Source organism: Colletotrichum fructicola, assembly GCF_000319635.2.
Source record: "Colletotrichum fructicola Nara gc5 chromosome Unknown KSG_Nara_v1_contig06, whole genome shotgun sequence".
Lineage (NCBI taxonomy): Eukaryota > Fungi > Ascomycota > Sordariomycetes > Glomerellales > Glomerellaceae > Colletotrichum > Colletotrichum fructicola.
Window position 1 is genome coordinate 502,545 of NW_027094056.1, and position 12,284 is coordinate 514,828.

The 12,284-nt window shown below is 53.2% G+C and overlaps 6 protein-coding genes across 6 annotated transcripts; 3 read left to right on the top strand and 3 right to left on the bottom strand.

Annotated features, from left to right (window-relative positions):
* Nucleotides 1–207: 207 nt before the first annotated feature.
* Nucleotides 208–720, top strand: CGGC5_v010403 (uncharacterized protein; the record flags this gene model as incomplete). Its single annotated transcript, XM_032021430.2, has 1 exon — nucleotides 208–720. The coding sequence occupies one exon, from the start codon at nucleotides 208–210 to the stop codon at nucleotides 718–720; it is 513 nt and encodes a 170-aa protein (XP_031881535.2).
* Nucleotides 721–954: 234 nt separating this feature from the next.
* maiA-0 (Maleate isomerase) lies at nucleotides 955–1,680 on the bottom strand (the record flags this gene model as incomplete). Its single annotated transcript, XM_032021429.1, has 1 exon — nucleotides 955–1,680. One exon carries the CDS (start codon nucleotides 1,678–1,680, stop codon nucleotides 955–957), a length of 726 nt encoding a protein of 241 aa, XP_031881536.1.
* Nucleotides 1,681–2,502: 822 nt separating this feature from the next.
* DAL4-0 (Allantoin permease) lies at nucleotides 2,503–4,777 on the top strand (the record flags this gene model as incomplete). Its single annotated transcript, XM_032021428.1, has 10 exons — nucleotides 2,503–2,788; nucleotides 2,860–2,917; nucleotides 2,974–3,052; nucleotides 3,108–3,213; nucleotides 3,266–3,435; nucleotides 3,485–3,748; nucleotides 3,802–3,897; nucleotides 3,951–4,083; nucleotides 4,150–4,240; nucleotides 4,309–4,777. 10 exons carry the CDS (start codon nucleotides 2,503–2,505, stop codon nucleotides 4,775–4,777), a joined length of 1,752 nt encoding a protein of 583 aa, XP_031881537.1.
* A 1,506-nt stretch (nucleotides 4,778–6,283) lies between these two features.
* On the bottom strand, nucleotides 6,284–7,447 carry tdiE-1 (putative methyltransferase tdiE; the record flags this gene model as incomplete). Its single annotated transcript, XM_032021427.2, has 1 exon — nucleotides 6,284–7,447. One exon carries the CDS (start codon nucleotides 7,445–7,447, stop codon nucleotides 6,284–6,286), a length of 1,164 nt encoding a protein of 387 aa, XP_031881538.2.
* Nucleotides 7,448–8,153: 706 nt separating this feature from the next.
* On the top strand, nucleotides 8,154–8,722 carry CGGC5_v010407 (mitochondrial 37S ribosomal protein bS16m; the record flags this gene model as incomplete). Its single annotated transcript, XM_032021426.1, has 3 exons — nucleotides 8,154–8,230; nucleotides 8,378–8,558; nucleotides 8,624–8,722. The coding sequence occupies 3 exons, from the start codon at nucleotides 8,154–8,156 to the stop codon at nucleotides 8,720–8,722; spliced, it is 357 nt and encodes a 118-aa protein (XP_031881539.1).
* A 471-nt stretch (nucleotides 8,723–9,193) lies between these two features.
* On the bottom strand, nucleotides 9,194–11,243 carry avt5 (Vacuolar amino acid transporter 5; the record flags this gene model as incomplete). The annotated part of the gene is made up of 7 exons (XM_032021425.2): nucleotides 9,194–9,244; nucleotides 9,311–9,361; nucleotides 9,511–10,127; nucleotides 10,175–10,334; nucleotides 10,387–10,970; nucleotides 11,060–11,136; nucleotides 11,236–11,243. 7 exons carry the CDS (start codon nucleotides 11,241–11,243, stop codon nucleotides 9,194–9,196), a joined length of 1,548 nt encoding a protein of 515 aa, XP_031881540.2.
* Between the last annotated feature and the right edge of the window lie 1,041 nt (nucleotides 11,244–12,284).

The following is a 12,284-nucleotide window of genomic DNA, read 5'->3' on the forward strand; positions in this document are numbered from 1 at the left end:
AAGCATTTTTAGTTCAGTACCAAGCTTTTCCCTGTCTCCAAGGGTAGAAATTAGAAGTACTTTAGCCCCTGCAAACGCTCTCTTCTTCATCTATCTCCCCTTTCGCTTTTTCTCCAAACAACTCTGCTACCTAGGATACGTTTCACAGCTCACAAACCTTAACCGATCCTAACGAGAAGACACCACTTTGTCATGGAATTCCTTTCAATGTCCCGAGAGGAGGTTCAACTTCGCATTGCCGAGGTTGATAAAGTGACTGTTGGCGCTGCTATTCTTCAGCAGGGAGACTCTGGGCCTACTGTACTTCTTCTCAAGCGAAATCCAGCTGAGAAGTACTACCCGGATGTCTTCGAACTCCCAGGAGGCAAGGTTGATGCTACAGATGGCACTGTTCATGATGCGATCATCCGCGAAGTCTTTGAAGAGACACAATTGGCCGTGGTGGAGGTCATATCGCCGCTATCTCGCATAACTTACGCCACCGAGAAGCTGGGGAAGAGCCCGACGGATCAAGGAGCAACTGTTAGACGCCGTGCCGTGCAATTGAGCTATGTCGTGAAAGTCGCAGAGAACAACTTTCGAGTCAACAAAGAGGAACATTCTTGCGGAATCTGGGCGAGCTGCGACCATCTTGACGAAATTCCAATCACCTCAGATATGAAGGCGTTGGTATTGGAGGCGCTGGAGTTGGCACGCGCACACACCGCATCAAATAAGTAAGCTACTAAGACTTTGAGCCGGTCCCAAATAGCATCTGGGAGGTATGTTCAGGCACAACCTTAACATTTTGGTGGAAAGGCAGAACTCATGCCATTCGGAAAGTCTCACGTGCTTCAGATGTAATGAGTGGAGTGCATCGACACCGAATCAAAACACAAGGATGCGTATAGAAACATTATCGTTCAGGCAAAATGAAACACCAAAGAAGCCTTCGCAGTTGATCATCAGTTGATCTCATGGTTTTGTGAACAACATGCCCCAGCCCTGAAGAGGCGACATTTCAACCTCACACATCCTCAACATCTCCCAAATGACGGTCGCCACCGTATCAAATACAGGGACATTGTACTCCTTTTCCCAATACGCTACGCGCTGGGCTGCCCTCAGATTCGTGCAGAAGGTCGTAATCGCCTGGACACCCTTTCCCGCAACCTCGCCAACCATGCCGTCCAGCGTGGGTTCATCCACCGCCGCAAAAGTAGAATTCTTGAAGATTCGCAAATGACTTTCTTTAGCACAATCGATACCAATGGTGGAGTATGTTCGAATGATGGCTTCTTGCACGTCATCCGTGTAAGGAGTAACTAGGCCGAGTTCCTTGACGCCAAACTCCTGGGCCGCCTTGTTCAATGCCAGTACAGATGTGGTGGCTGGGATTCCTGTAGCTGCTGTAATGTCGGCGCATAACTTCTCGTCCGCCTCGAAACCTAGCCAACCAGAAGATGTTCCGCTCCAGCCGATGACGTCGACTTCGGCGTCGGCGAGAAGTTGTGCAGCCGCAACAATGTTCTCGTTCTGAAATTGGTTCAGTCCATCTTTGTCCAAGCTGATCTTGAGAACTCGAAACCGGGAGAAATGAACCGACACGTTGGGTAGACATGCGATGATAGCCTGTGTGAGTGGTTCGAGACTCGTGTTGGATGAGGGAGTCAGAATCCCCAGGCGGACCTTTCGAGGCATGGTGATAGATGTCGGCGCTGGAAACCTTTGTGCAACCGAGAGGAAATCAATGACAACTTGGTGTTGAAAGACTTGGTTCGAATTGGGTCAGTATTGAATCAGTATACCTCAGGATCAAGAGAGTAGAACGTGGCCTTATTGCACAGATGAACACTGGTTCGGATGAAGTCCCGCCGTCACCCACTTCAGGTATCGGCTAAGTTGGCCGATCCTCCCCGCATCAAGACCGAGTCGGCCCCATCCTATCCATTGATACGACGTCCGATTTGGCTCCGATGAAGTAGGCCTATCGCCCGCGCTGGATTGCTCTTATCAGCCGAACCCAGCCTATCTCCAGGAGGAATTATGAGTGGATCTTGATTTCATCCCCGCCGCACATTACTCCTTGGCATGAAGAGCCGCTGATGAACACCACATAAGCTGTACCTTTGGACTGAACATAGAAGATGACGCTTATCTTGATAAAATGATGGATAGAAACCTTCATAATGAGCTTTGTTATCCGGGCGGATGCTTCCAGCTAACTGGGCGGGCCATTACCTATCAACTACATTAAAAAACGGTCACCTTTATAATTATCCCTATTATCAGTATCATCGTTATCGCCGCCGTTGTCATCGTTATCGTTATCATCGTCATCATCCGCGTCGTCGTCTTCGTGCTCACTGCTATTGTCCTGTTATCACTATCCGCCCGAGTAGCAAAAGTGTTCACCCTCTCACCCGATTTGGCCACCTTCATGAGCAACGAGTTATGCTCTGTGCATGTTGGTCGGCAGTGAGAAATTATTAGACAATCATTGCAATCAACCTTCTGTTTAGAATGGGATTTCGTAATCTAGCCAACGTCGCAGATCGAATCCCAAGTTCGCCCCGGGAATTGAGAGAAGCAATCCGACTCAACAACTCCAAACCAGAATCCACGGAAGGCAAGTTCGGCCGCTGGTCAAACAAGGACCTTGATCCAACACCCTCTGAACAGCGGACTTGGAACTCCTGGTCGTTCTTTGCCTTCCAGTTCAGCATCGCATTTTCGCCTACCACCTACAATGTCGGTGCCAGTCTGTACGCCATTGGCCTCAATTGGTGGACGATATTGATTGCATCCAGTAAGTTACTACCTAAACACCTCTAGATATCCATGTGTTATCGTCGGCTCTAACATGTGGGTTCTTTCCAGTCATCGTCTCTGTCATGGTTGCTGTTCTGCTGTACTTGAACTCTAGAGGGGCAACCTGGTGAGAACTTCGAGACCACTTCTATGGGTGCTTAGATCACTGAATGAACGCCACAGGTATCATGTAGGGTTTCCTACGATTGTTCGGTCTTCAGCAGGAATCTATGGTTCCCTTGCGTACATTGGCATTCGAGGGGTGAGATATCACAACACCTGGTTTCATCACGGCAGTAACTGATGGAGTAAACTAGATCGTGGCTGTTCTTTACACCGCCATTCAGACTTTGTATGCTAGCCAGTTCATGGCTGTAATGCTCCGCTGTGTGTTCGGACACAAGTGGACGGACATTCCTAACCGTAGGTTTCCCTATTGATATACTTACCGCGGCCTGTTCTCATCGTGTACCAGATTTACCAGCAACGGCTGGGATCACATCGTCGAATCTCCTAGCCTTCGGGATATTGTGGTTGCTACAACTTCCGTTTGCTTTTGTCCACCCGAGCAAGATCAACATCGTCTTTAGGATTAAATCAGTCCTTGCCCCAATTGGCTTGATAGCGACTATGATATGGGCATTGGTGAGCAAAGCCCTTCGCGTGAGACGCCTTAAACGCTCACATTATACAGATCTCTAGCCACGGAGCTGATTTTCAGGGCCTTAGCACCACGGAAGCTGCAACAGGGGCAGCTCTTGGATGGTCCTTCATGAAAGCCCTCAACACGATTGTGTCTAATGTGATACCACCACTGGTGAACATCGCTGACCTCTCTCGCTATGGGAGCCGGCCGAGTCAGACAATCCCCATGCCTATAGGTCTGGTGATTAGCAAGCCACTAGTCACATTCATGGGCATGGTCATCACGGCCGCGGGCTACAAGCAATTCGGAGAGGTGGGTCACACAGCGAGACTCTCTTCAGAATTGGTTGTTGATTTACTTTTTAGGCATACTGGAATCTGTGGGACTTTTACTCCAGCGTACTTGACAAGTATTGGGGTCCAGGGGCTAGAACCTTGGTGTTCCTAGCTGCTGGTATACAGGTAAGGTCTTGTGATTGGAGCCGGTACTGTTCACTTGTTGAACGTTCTTGCAGGCTTTTGCAACCTTCGCCACCAACTTGAGTAGTAACTCAATTCCTGTCGGAAGCGATCTTGCGGGGATGTTCCCTAAATACTTCACCATCGTCCGCGGCCAGATACTCTGCTTCGTTCTGGTTTGGGTTTGTGGTAAGCTCAAGCCTATGCGAAAGGTACAAGCAGAACTTGAATGTGGTTGGCTAACTTACTTCATAGTCCCGTGGAAGCTCACTTACTCTGCCGCGTCGTTCCTCACTTTCTTGGGCTCATATCTTTGCTTCATTTGCCCTATAGTAGCTTGCATGATGTATGAATACCTCCCTTATTTACTTCTGCTGAGCTTTGAGCATTCGAGACTGACGAGTTCGTGTTTAGTGTCGACTACTGGCTCATCCGCAACGGCAACATCCACGTTCCATCGTTGTACTCAACGAGCTCCGACTCCCCTTACTTCTACTTCAAGGGATTCAACTTGCGCGCCTTTGGATCATGGGCGGCGGCCGTTCTTTTGGTCTTGCCAGGGGTGTCTGGAAACCTCCACCCTGGGTCAATCGGACTCGCGGCCGTCCGCATCTACAACATGGGCTTTCTCCTATCAACTGTCACGGCGGGCGTCCTATACTATATCAGTTGCCAAATATGGCCAGTCAGGGTTTACCCTCCGCAGCGGGACGATCAGCCTAAGACATGGGAGTTCATGCGCCATACGGAGGGGTTCTTTCCTGGGGACAGAATGTTCCCGGCGCATCTGCTGGTGACTCCAGTAGTCAACGGAAAAGAAGTACTGGACACCAAGGATGAAGAGAACAATAATGGAGTGGATGCCAAGGGTGTAAAGGCTTAGATGAATGTGAGAAATGGTACTGAAGCAAAGTTCTGTGCTATTCGTATCGCCTGTATCATACAGCATGCCAACACAGGTAATACTGTTAAAGCTTTACAGAAACTGCCGACTCCGGGTATTTCATAGGTCTTGCTCGCAAGCGAGAACTCTGAGTGTTTTTAAGACAACCTCGTCTTCACCGATCCCATCTTCAAGGGCCACCCGCCGCTCACCTAACCTCTGTAACTCCCCGAGAATTCCCAAATGCAATGTTTTTCCTGTTGATCGTAGGCCCATAAAGAGCGAGGGAATGATTCAGGAATAGCAGAGTATGTGCACGCAGTCGAATGAAAGACGGGTTGATCGTACTCATACCTCGAGAGATATTCTTGCTGCCACTTCTGAAGCACTGGGGGATTCCGCCGACGAAGACGATGGTCTACAAGCCACATCGTCGTTCCTTAGAGATCTTCAAAATTCGCCACAGCGTTCAATAAAGACTCATACATCACCCAGAGCCGGGGGTCTCGCTCAGTCTCATCTCCCTCGAGCTCGCGACCTTCACGAGATCTTTGTTACTCTCTTAGTTCCTCAGCGGTCCATGAAGGATCGAAGTCTATGGCCAGGTGACGTACGCCTCTGAAACCGTTGCGCATTGCGAAGAATGGCATGTCCACGATCAGGCGTGTGAAATCCGGGTTGCAGCCGCGCGGCTGTACGTAAACAGGATCCCACATCGGAAGGACTGTGAAGTACTGGTCTTCGCCATTGGTCTTGGCGATGAACGTTGCAGGCATTTCGGAATCAGGCCTTTGCTCCCGTGAGCGAATCCTGGTGTATGTGCCCCGTCGCATGTCCAAGTAAACTTTTTTCGTTTCGTCGTAGGTACTGAGCCATTTATCAGGTCTGTAGCGGCGAAGCATTGCTGCTCTAGACACTTTGCACGCAGTCCATAGTCCCATATCCATGGCGTACGTTGACTGATTTTGCACGTTCCAAGAGTTAACGGAAGAGCTGTTAACTGGCAGCGGGGCCCCTAGAATTTGGCATGGCCGTTCGGGTGCCGGCGGGATGAGATTTTGACCGTATTTATCTGGTATCGGAAAATGGCTTTGGAAGGCGGAGAAGTGGGAGAAGTAATGCACGCCGCGATCACTTGTGCCGCGATCGTTTGTGGGACGGGTCGCAAAATCCCAAATGGCGTTTCAAAGCTCGCCAGGCAGCGAGGGGAACCGGTGAAAAGTCGGCGCAATCATTGTCTTGATAGATTCGACGACATATCGGAAAGGTGTGAGGTAAACGTGAGACTGAAGATGGGGCAGAGCTAGGGAGAAATTACTTGAATGCGGAAAGCAGAAATTGATAGGCGAATCAAGGACAAAGCCATTTATACGACATATATGTCCAAAATCATAAATGGTATCCGCTCAGAAGCTGAACTTGAAAAAACACCTTGACGAATGTCCCGCTTAATACATCTACAATCCACTAGACGTTCACTTAGTCTTCTAAGAGTTGCCTTTCTTACTAGCTCGGGGCATCTAATGGTTTCCTCCCGTATATCGCATACCCATCCCAATAACCATGCAGCCCCAAATTCTTCACATCTCGCCTCACATGTGAACAAAACACAATAGTCTCCGACATCTTCCACTCCAGAACCCTCGTGAACAGCGCCAGGCTCATCCCCTCTAATCCAGGCAATAGCGAGGCCTGCACCCACAGCCCCATCTCCTTCAACTTCGGATCCTCAGGCCACGGGCTAACGGGGAACTTGATCTTCTTCTTCACCACCCCCTCGAACCCGGCCTCCTCCATCATGTCCGCAAAGGTATGCGTGATCGCCAGGCTCCGCCCGAGCTTCTCGCACGCGTCCGTAATCATCCGCGTCCACTTGCTCAGCGGCATGTCCTCCGTGAGCGTCCCGTCGTCGCACTTGATGGGATACTCCGAGTCGTGAATCTCAAAGTACCCGCCCGGCTCGAGGCTCTTGTACGCCTGCGCAATGATCTCCCTCCAGTTCGCAAAACACCCAATCATGTTCCGCGCAAAGATGAAATCAAACGGCTCCTTCCACGTCCACTCCTTCTCCAGATCGTCCACCTCAAAGTGGCAGTTCGGCGGCACGTAGATCGGCTGGATGGGGCTCAGGTCCACCCCGACGACGGTCGCCTGCGGGAACTCGTCCGCGTAGTCCAGCGCCCACGTCCCCGTCCCCGTGCCGAGGTCCAACACCCGTCTGGCCCCCTCGTTCTTCGGACACAGGCAAAACGCCCCGTCAAAGGTCAGCATCCAGAGGTGGCTCACAATGTCCAGCCTCTCCTGCTCCAGGGCGTCGTTCGGGAACGGGTACTTGCCGTCCGACAGACGGTGGTATGTCCGCCCGTTCTCGCGGCGGTAGTTCAGGATGGTGGCCTGGAGGAGCGCGTCCGGTGCATCCCGCTCGATGGCCACCGTCGTGTCGTCGGCGTAGTAGTCCGGGTACTCCGCCGCGGCGGCTGCGACCGCGTTTTCCGGTGCGCTTGCGCTTGTCGGCCGCGAGCGCTGTGTTGTGCCGACCCGCCGGGAGGCCAGCGAGTAGTAATCCGTGGGTTCTTCCGGGTCGGACTGTGCGCGCCCTCCCCCCTCTCCAAAGACCGGCGCCGGCGGCGGGGCATCGTTGTTGACGGTCTGCCAAAAGTGGCCGGACATCCTTTTTTTCTAGAAAGACTATTGGAGGGGTACAAAGCTAGCAGCAAGGCGTATGAATCGTACGCCGGGGGCGGGGCCGTCTGGTTGAGACGAAGCCGCTAAGGGAGGGGACGGTATGGTAGGACGAAAGGCCGGTGCGTGCGCCGGAAACCACGCAAAAAAAGACCGATAGTTCATGAGAAAAGGGGAACGACGAGAGAAGGGAGGGGAGAGAGAACGGAGCGAGGATGGCCCATCGTCCCACCTACCGAGTCCTGGGAACATCCCCGCCGTAACGCCACCGCCTCAGTTCGCCCGCGGGCCCTCCTCCCGGGGTCCTGGGGCCCAGGCGGGCTGCGTTGCGCGAAAGCCAGACACCCCGCCGCCCGAGTAAGGATTAGAAAAGCAGACGGGAAGGGAGACGGGGAGGGAGGTACATTTTTGGAGTGGCCTGGCTGGCGAATATTATCCCTGGAACGCTTATCCGCATCGGCGGGACCATGCCTCTCTCGGGTCCTAGCGTCACCCACGCCCCGCGGCTGTGGACACGGCGGCTGCATCGGCGCCGGAAGAACGTGGCCCTCCGGACCAAAAATTCCCACGCTCCGGGGACTCGGGGATGGAAGCTCTACGGCCATCATCTCACGCTCGCGACGACGACGGAGACGGTTGACGAACGAGACGAAACGAAAGCGCCCCGAGGCCCTCGCACATACACACCGCCGATATGGTTGTCCGGATAAGACTTGCGCGATTCGGGCGCGTCAACCAGCCCTTTTACAACATTGTTGTTTCTCAGGCCAGGTACGCTACCACAAACACCCCGCCAATCTTTTGCGCATCAGAACAACCCACGCACCTGGCGGAGGAGGATGATGATGATGATGCCGGCACCGGGATTCGGGAGGAGATGAAAGGATCATTGCGCAGAGGCTAACGTGTCCCCTGCAGAACCGCCCGTAACAGCAAGCCCATGGAGGTCATCGGCACCTACGACCCCATCCCCAGACAAGACCCGTACGACGCCACGACGAAGCCGCACAAGGAGATCCGCCTCGACTCGCTGCGTGCACGCTACTGGATCGGTGTCGGCGCGCAACCGACCGACACAGTTTGGAGATTGCTGTCTATGGTACGGACTGTGTCCAATGTCCACTACGTGTTGAGACATGATGCTGACCCTACTACTCGCGATAGGTCGGAATCCTCGAGCCAAAATACAGAGCCAATGGCGAACCCAACACTGCAACTGCTGCCAAATCCCTCAAGGAGCCCGTTCAAACGCCGTCATCATAAAGTACCCAGATACGATCTTGAGAGGAAGCAGGAGATGAACCAACATCAGGCGATGGTAGGCAATTCGCAACGAAACAATCGATATTTGCCACGGCGAGGCTGCCGCAAGGGGGAAGACGGCTTGCCTAAAGTTGATAGGAGGGCTGCTTGGCATTTGATAATAGAAACGCCGAGAATCCAAAAATGTACGAATATCAGAGCACCATCAGATGATGGCAAACTTTGTCGACGAAGACAGTGGCGAAGAGGCGCCAAGGCGGAAGCTTCAGATGAGCTTCACGACACATCATGTGGCACGATCCAGGCCTCATCGGGGATACGTCACTTTCATTGTACAACATTAGGATTGTAAAAAGACCACAATGTCACTCCATTGAAGCCATTTTATGCGCTACTCAGGACCGCCCGTGGCTATTCGGTTGGCCCGTCTTATCCTGAATTATCTCTTATAACAAGACGTCGAGAAATGAATTAGACGTGTGAGGTGCGAATTCGAGTAACGCCCACAATGCAGCCACCGCGCTGGTAAGGGGTTAAAGAAGGGTTAAACACCCCGGCGAAACGGATAAAGGAAACAAGCAGACCAACCAACTCCGAGAATGCGTGACGAGTTCCCGTGGGAAATTCCCGCCGCAATGTCTATCCCAAGCGGCCGTGTAAGGGCATTCGTATCATCCAAAACAACTCTTCCTCTAAACTCTTGTGTTTCGAAGGGGCAAAGTCTTCTTTTCTCAATGCGATGCGTGGAAGACAATGTTCATGATAAGGCACACAACCATGACGCATACGCCGTAGATAGCGAGTGACAGCGCAAGCTTGCGGAGCAGGTCCTGCTCAATGTGCTCCAGATCCCAGCGCCACTTGCGGTTCCACTTGCGGGGATTGACGACAACGCTAGCTGCGCTGCCGAGGCTGGCGATGCTGTTGATCATGGTAGCTTCATCCTCCTCGTCTGAGGGGATATCGGCGTCGTCGTCCTCCTTGTGGAGACGCTGCTGGTGCACACTATCCGGGTCACTGATCTTGTAGTAGAAGAGACCCGGGAGAATGAAGCTGATACTGGTGGAGCCAGTGCTGCCGACATAGGCAAGTACTCTCTCGAGGTTGTGAACCGACAAGGCGGTAATGTAAGAAAGAATGAGAATAACACTGGTAAGGATCGCAAAGCGAATGTCGCTCATGGAAGAAGTGGACCCGTGGTCCGAGCGGACAGACGCCGAAGATGGCAGAAGAGGGCGGCCTCCGGGCGAAGTCGAACGGCCGTTGGCACCCGAGCTACGGTTGGGGCGCCACTTCAAAATGGCATCGATGGAGGCGCGGCAGGGGTGAACCTGCAAGGGAACCGAGAACGTGACAAGGACCACGATGGCCAGCTGTCCGATGTAGGACGCGACAGTCGCAGAGTCTAAATACGTCAGAAATGACTCGGGGTGTGAGCACGCGATCACTTACACATTTGGATAATGTTGCCTGTAACGGCGTTGCCAAAGGTAAGGTAGCCGGTGATTGCTACGAGGATGTAGATGCTAGCGGCAGAGCCAATGCTGGAGCCGACGACGCCGATAATGCTGCCAGGAGAGTTATCCTTGATTTCGTTGATAATGGCAAACATCTACATCTTATTAGCAAGAACCTAGAATCAAGTCCTGCGTCAAATGACGTACGTTCTGGTGGCATGTATACGCAAACACCACGACAGGCAGAGTACTGAGCACTGCTACGGTGCTCTCGGGCTTCACAACCCGGATGTCGCTGGTATCCTTGAGCGGGCTGTCGGCAAAGTGGTAGACGACGAGCACAATCAAGTAGCCAATGGACACCAGCGCAACCACGCTGGTGTACTTGAGCGAATCCAAGCGCTTGAGGAAACTCAGCGGGATGATGACAAGCATAAACAGCGTGATGTAGAAGTTTCTCTCCCCCAAGTACGGCCTAGTCTCCGCCAAGCCGCTGAACAGCCCCAAGCAGACCTTGGGCATCAGGTCGCCGATGATGATCATGTAGGAGACGCCGACACCGAAGCATTTGATCGCGATGGCCGTATCGAAGAGGATGGCAGCGTTCGGGTAGGTAATTTTGGATATCGCAAAGAAGGACGACGATCCGCGGTCGAGGTATCGGGCGCAGCGAGACTGCAGGTAGAGACCGAAGGAGGCAGTGATGCCGGACCAGATTATTAGAAACACACCAAGCATTATACCCATATGCGACACCACCGAGGGCATCGCCAACGTTCCCGCACCGACAACTGTTCATCGTGCCTGTCAGCCGTGTACCACCATCACCCCGCACATGCTCGAAAACGCAATTTCCGCGGGCTTACGCGACAGGACATACTAGTATTCAGCAGGTTGATGACACTGCTTATCATCGAGGCCTGGCCTCCTCCCTCCCTTCCATGTCTTCGGCGTGGTCTGCGCCCAACAATATCATCGTCAGCAAAGTGTCCCTCTTCTCGCATTGCCCTGCCTATTCTCGGATCTGACATCCGGGGCGGGTGGGGTTCGGCGTACCGTGACATTTCGCCGGAGCTTCCAGACGCAATTGAATTTGCGTTTCCATCAGAGATACTTGAGTAATTCGGCATAGTACTGCGTGCCGGGTATTTCGGTCGTCGGTTGGGTTCGTTTCGAGGTCGATCGTCGCCAGAATGCGTCGTCTCTCGTGGGATGTGTGTGCGGCTGAAAGTTGGTTGGCAGTCGCAAGTCGCAAAATCGCCAAAGCGACTTCTGTCCAGATAAAAAGTGCCGGCCAAAAGAGGAAGCCGGATACGGCGAGATTAGATAAAAGATGTCCACTTCGGCAATGACAACCAGCAGACAGTCAGCGTAGCGATCCGGGTGCTTGTGATTGTCGAACCGGCAAAAACGGTATGGGAAATGGCAGGTTAAGAAAAACCAAGAAAATGCGGTCCTGCTCGGGTTCCCGGCGTCTCTGTCGCAGACGGGCAGGCGGCTCGCTCAGCAGTCGGAGAGCGGAGAAAAAGAAGGCGTGACGTGAGGGTGTGCAGTGGAGGGAGGCAAGGCAGCTGTGACGTGCTTTCCTGCAAATCTCTCGAAATGTCTGGTCGCCCTACCGGGACAAACCTCGCAGGGTTCAGCGTGTCGGGACGTAGCGACCGAGTAATTCGATGTCGCGGCAGAAGGATGGGATGGGCGGGCAGGCCAGCAGGCGACGCAGGCTGTGGCTGGAGTCGGTATTCCCGTGGGTTGATCGCGATACGTGGGAGGGTGAGCGAGTCGGGTTTGTCGAGAGCGGCGGCTTGTTGGCTTCTTCGAGGCGTCGCCGTCGTCGCTCGTCGTGTTGGTTTTCTGCTGGCTGACTTTTGCGACGGCCAGTCAGAGGCGAAAAGCCTGACTCTTGTTCTCTCGCTCCTCGCTGTCGCCGGCAGACAAGGACGAGCGCGAGTTGCGCGAGACTGACTTTTTGACAGCAGAAAGGTTGTGTTCCCCTCCGTCTGGTGTCCTGTTCTGCGGTTCTGACCTGGTCTGACCTGGCCTGAACTGAACAGCAGGAAAGATGCAACGGCAGCAAGCACCCTGGGGTTCCCGCTGAATAAACG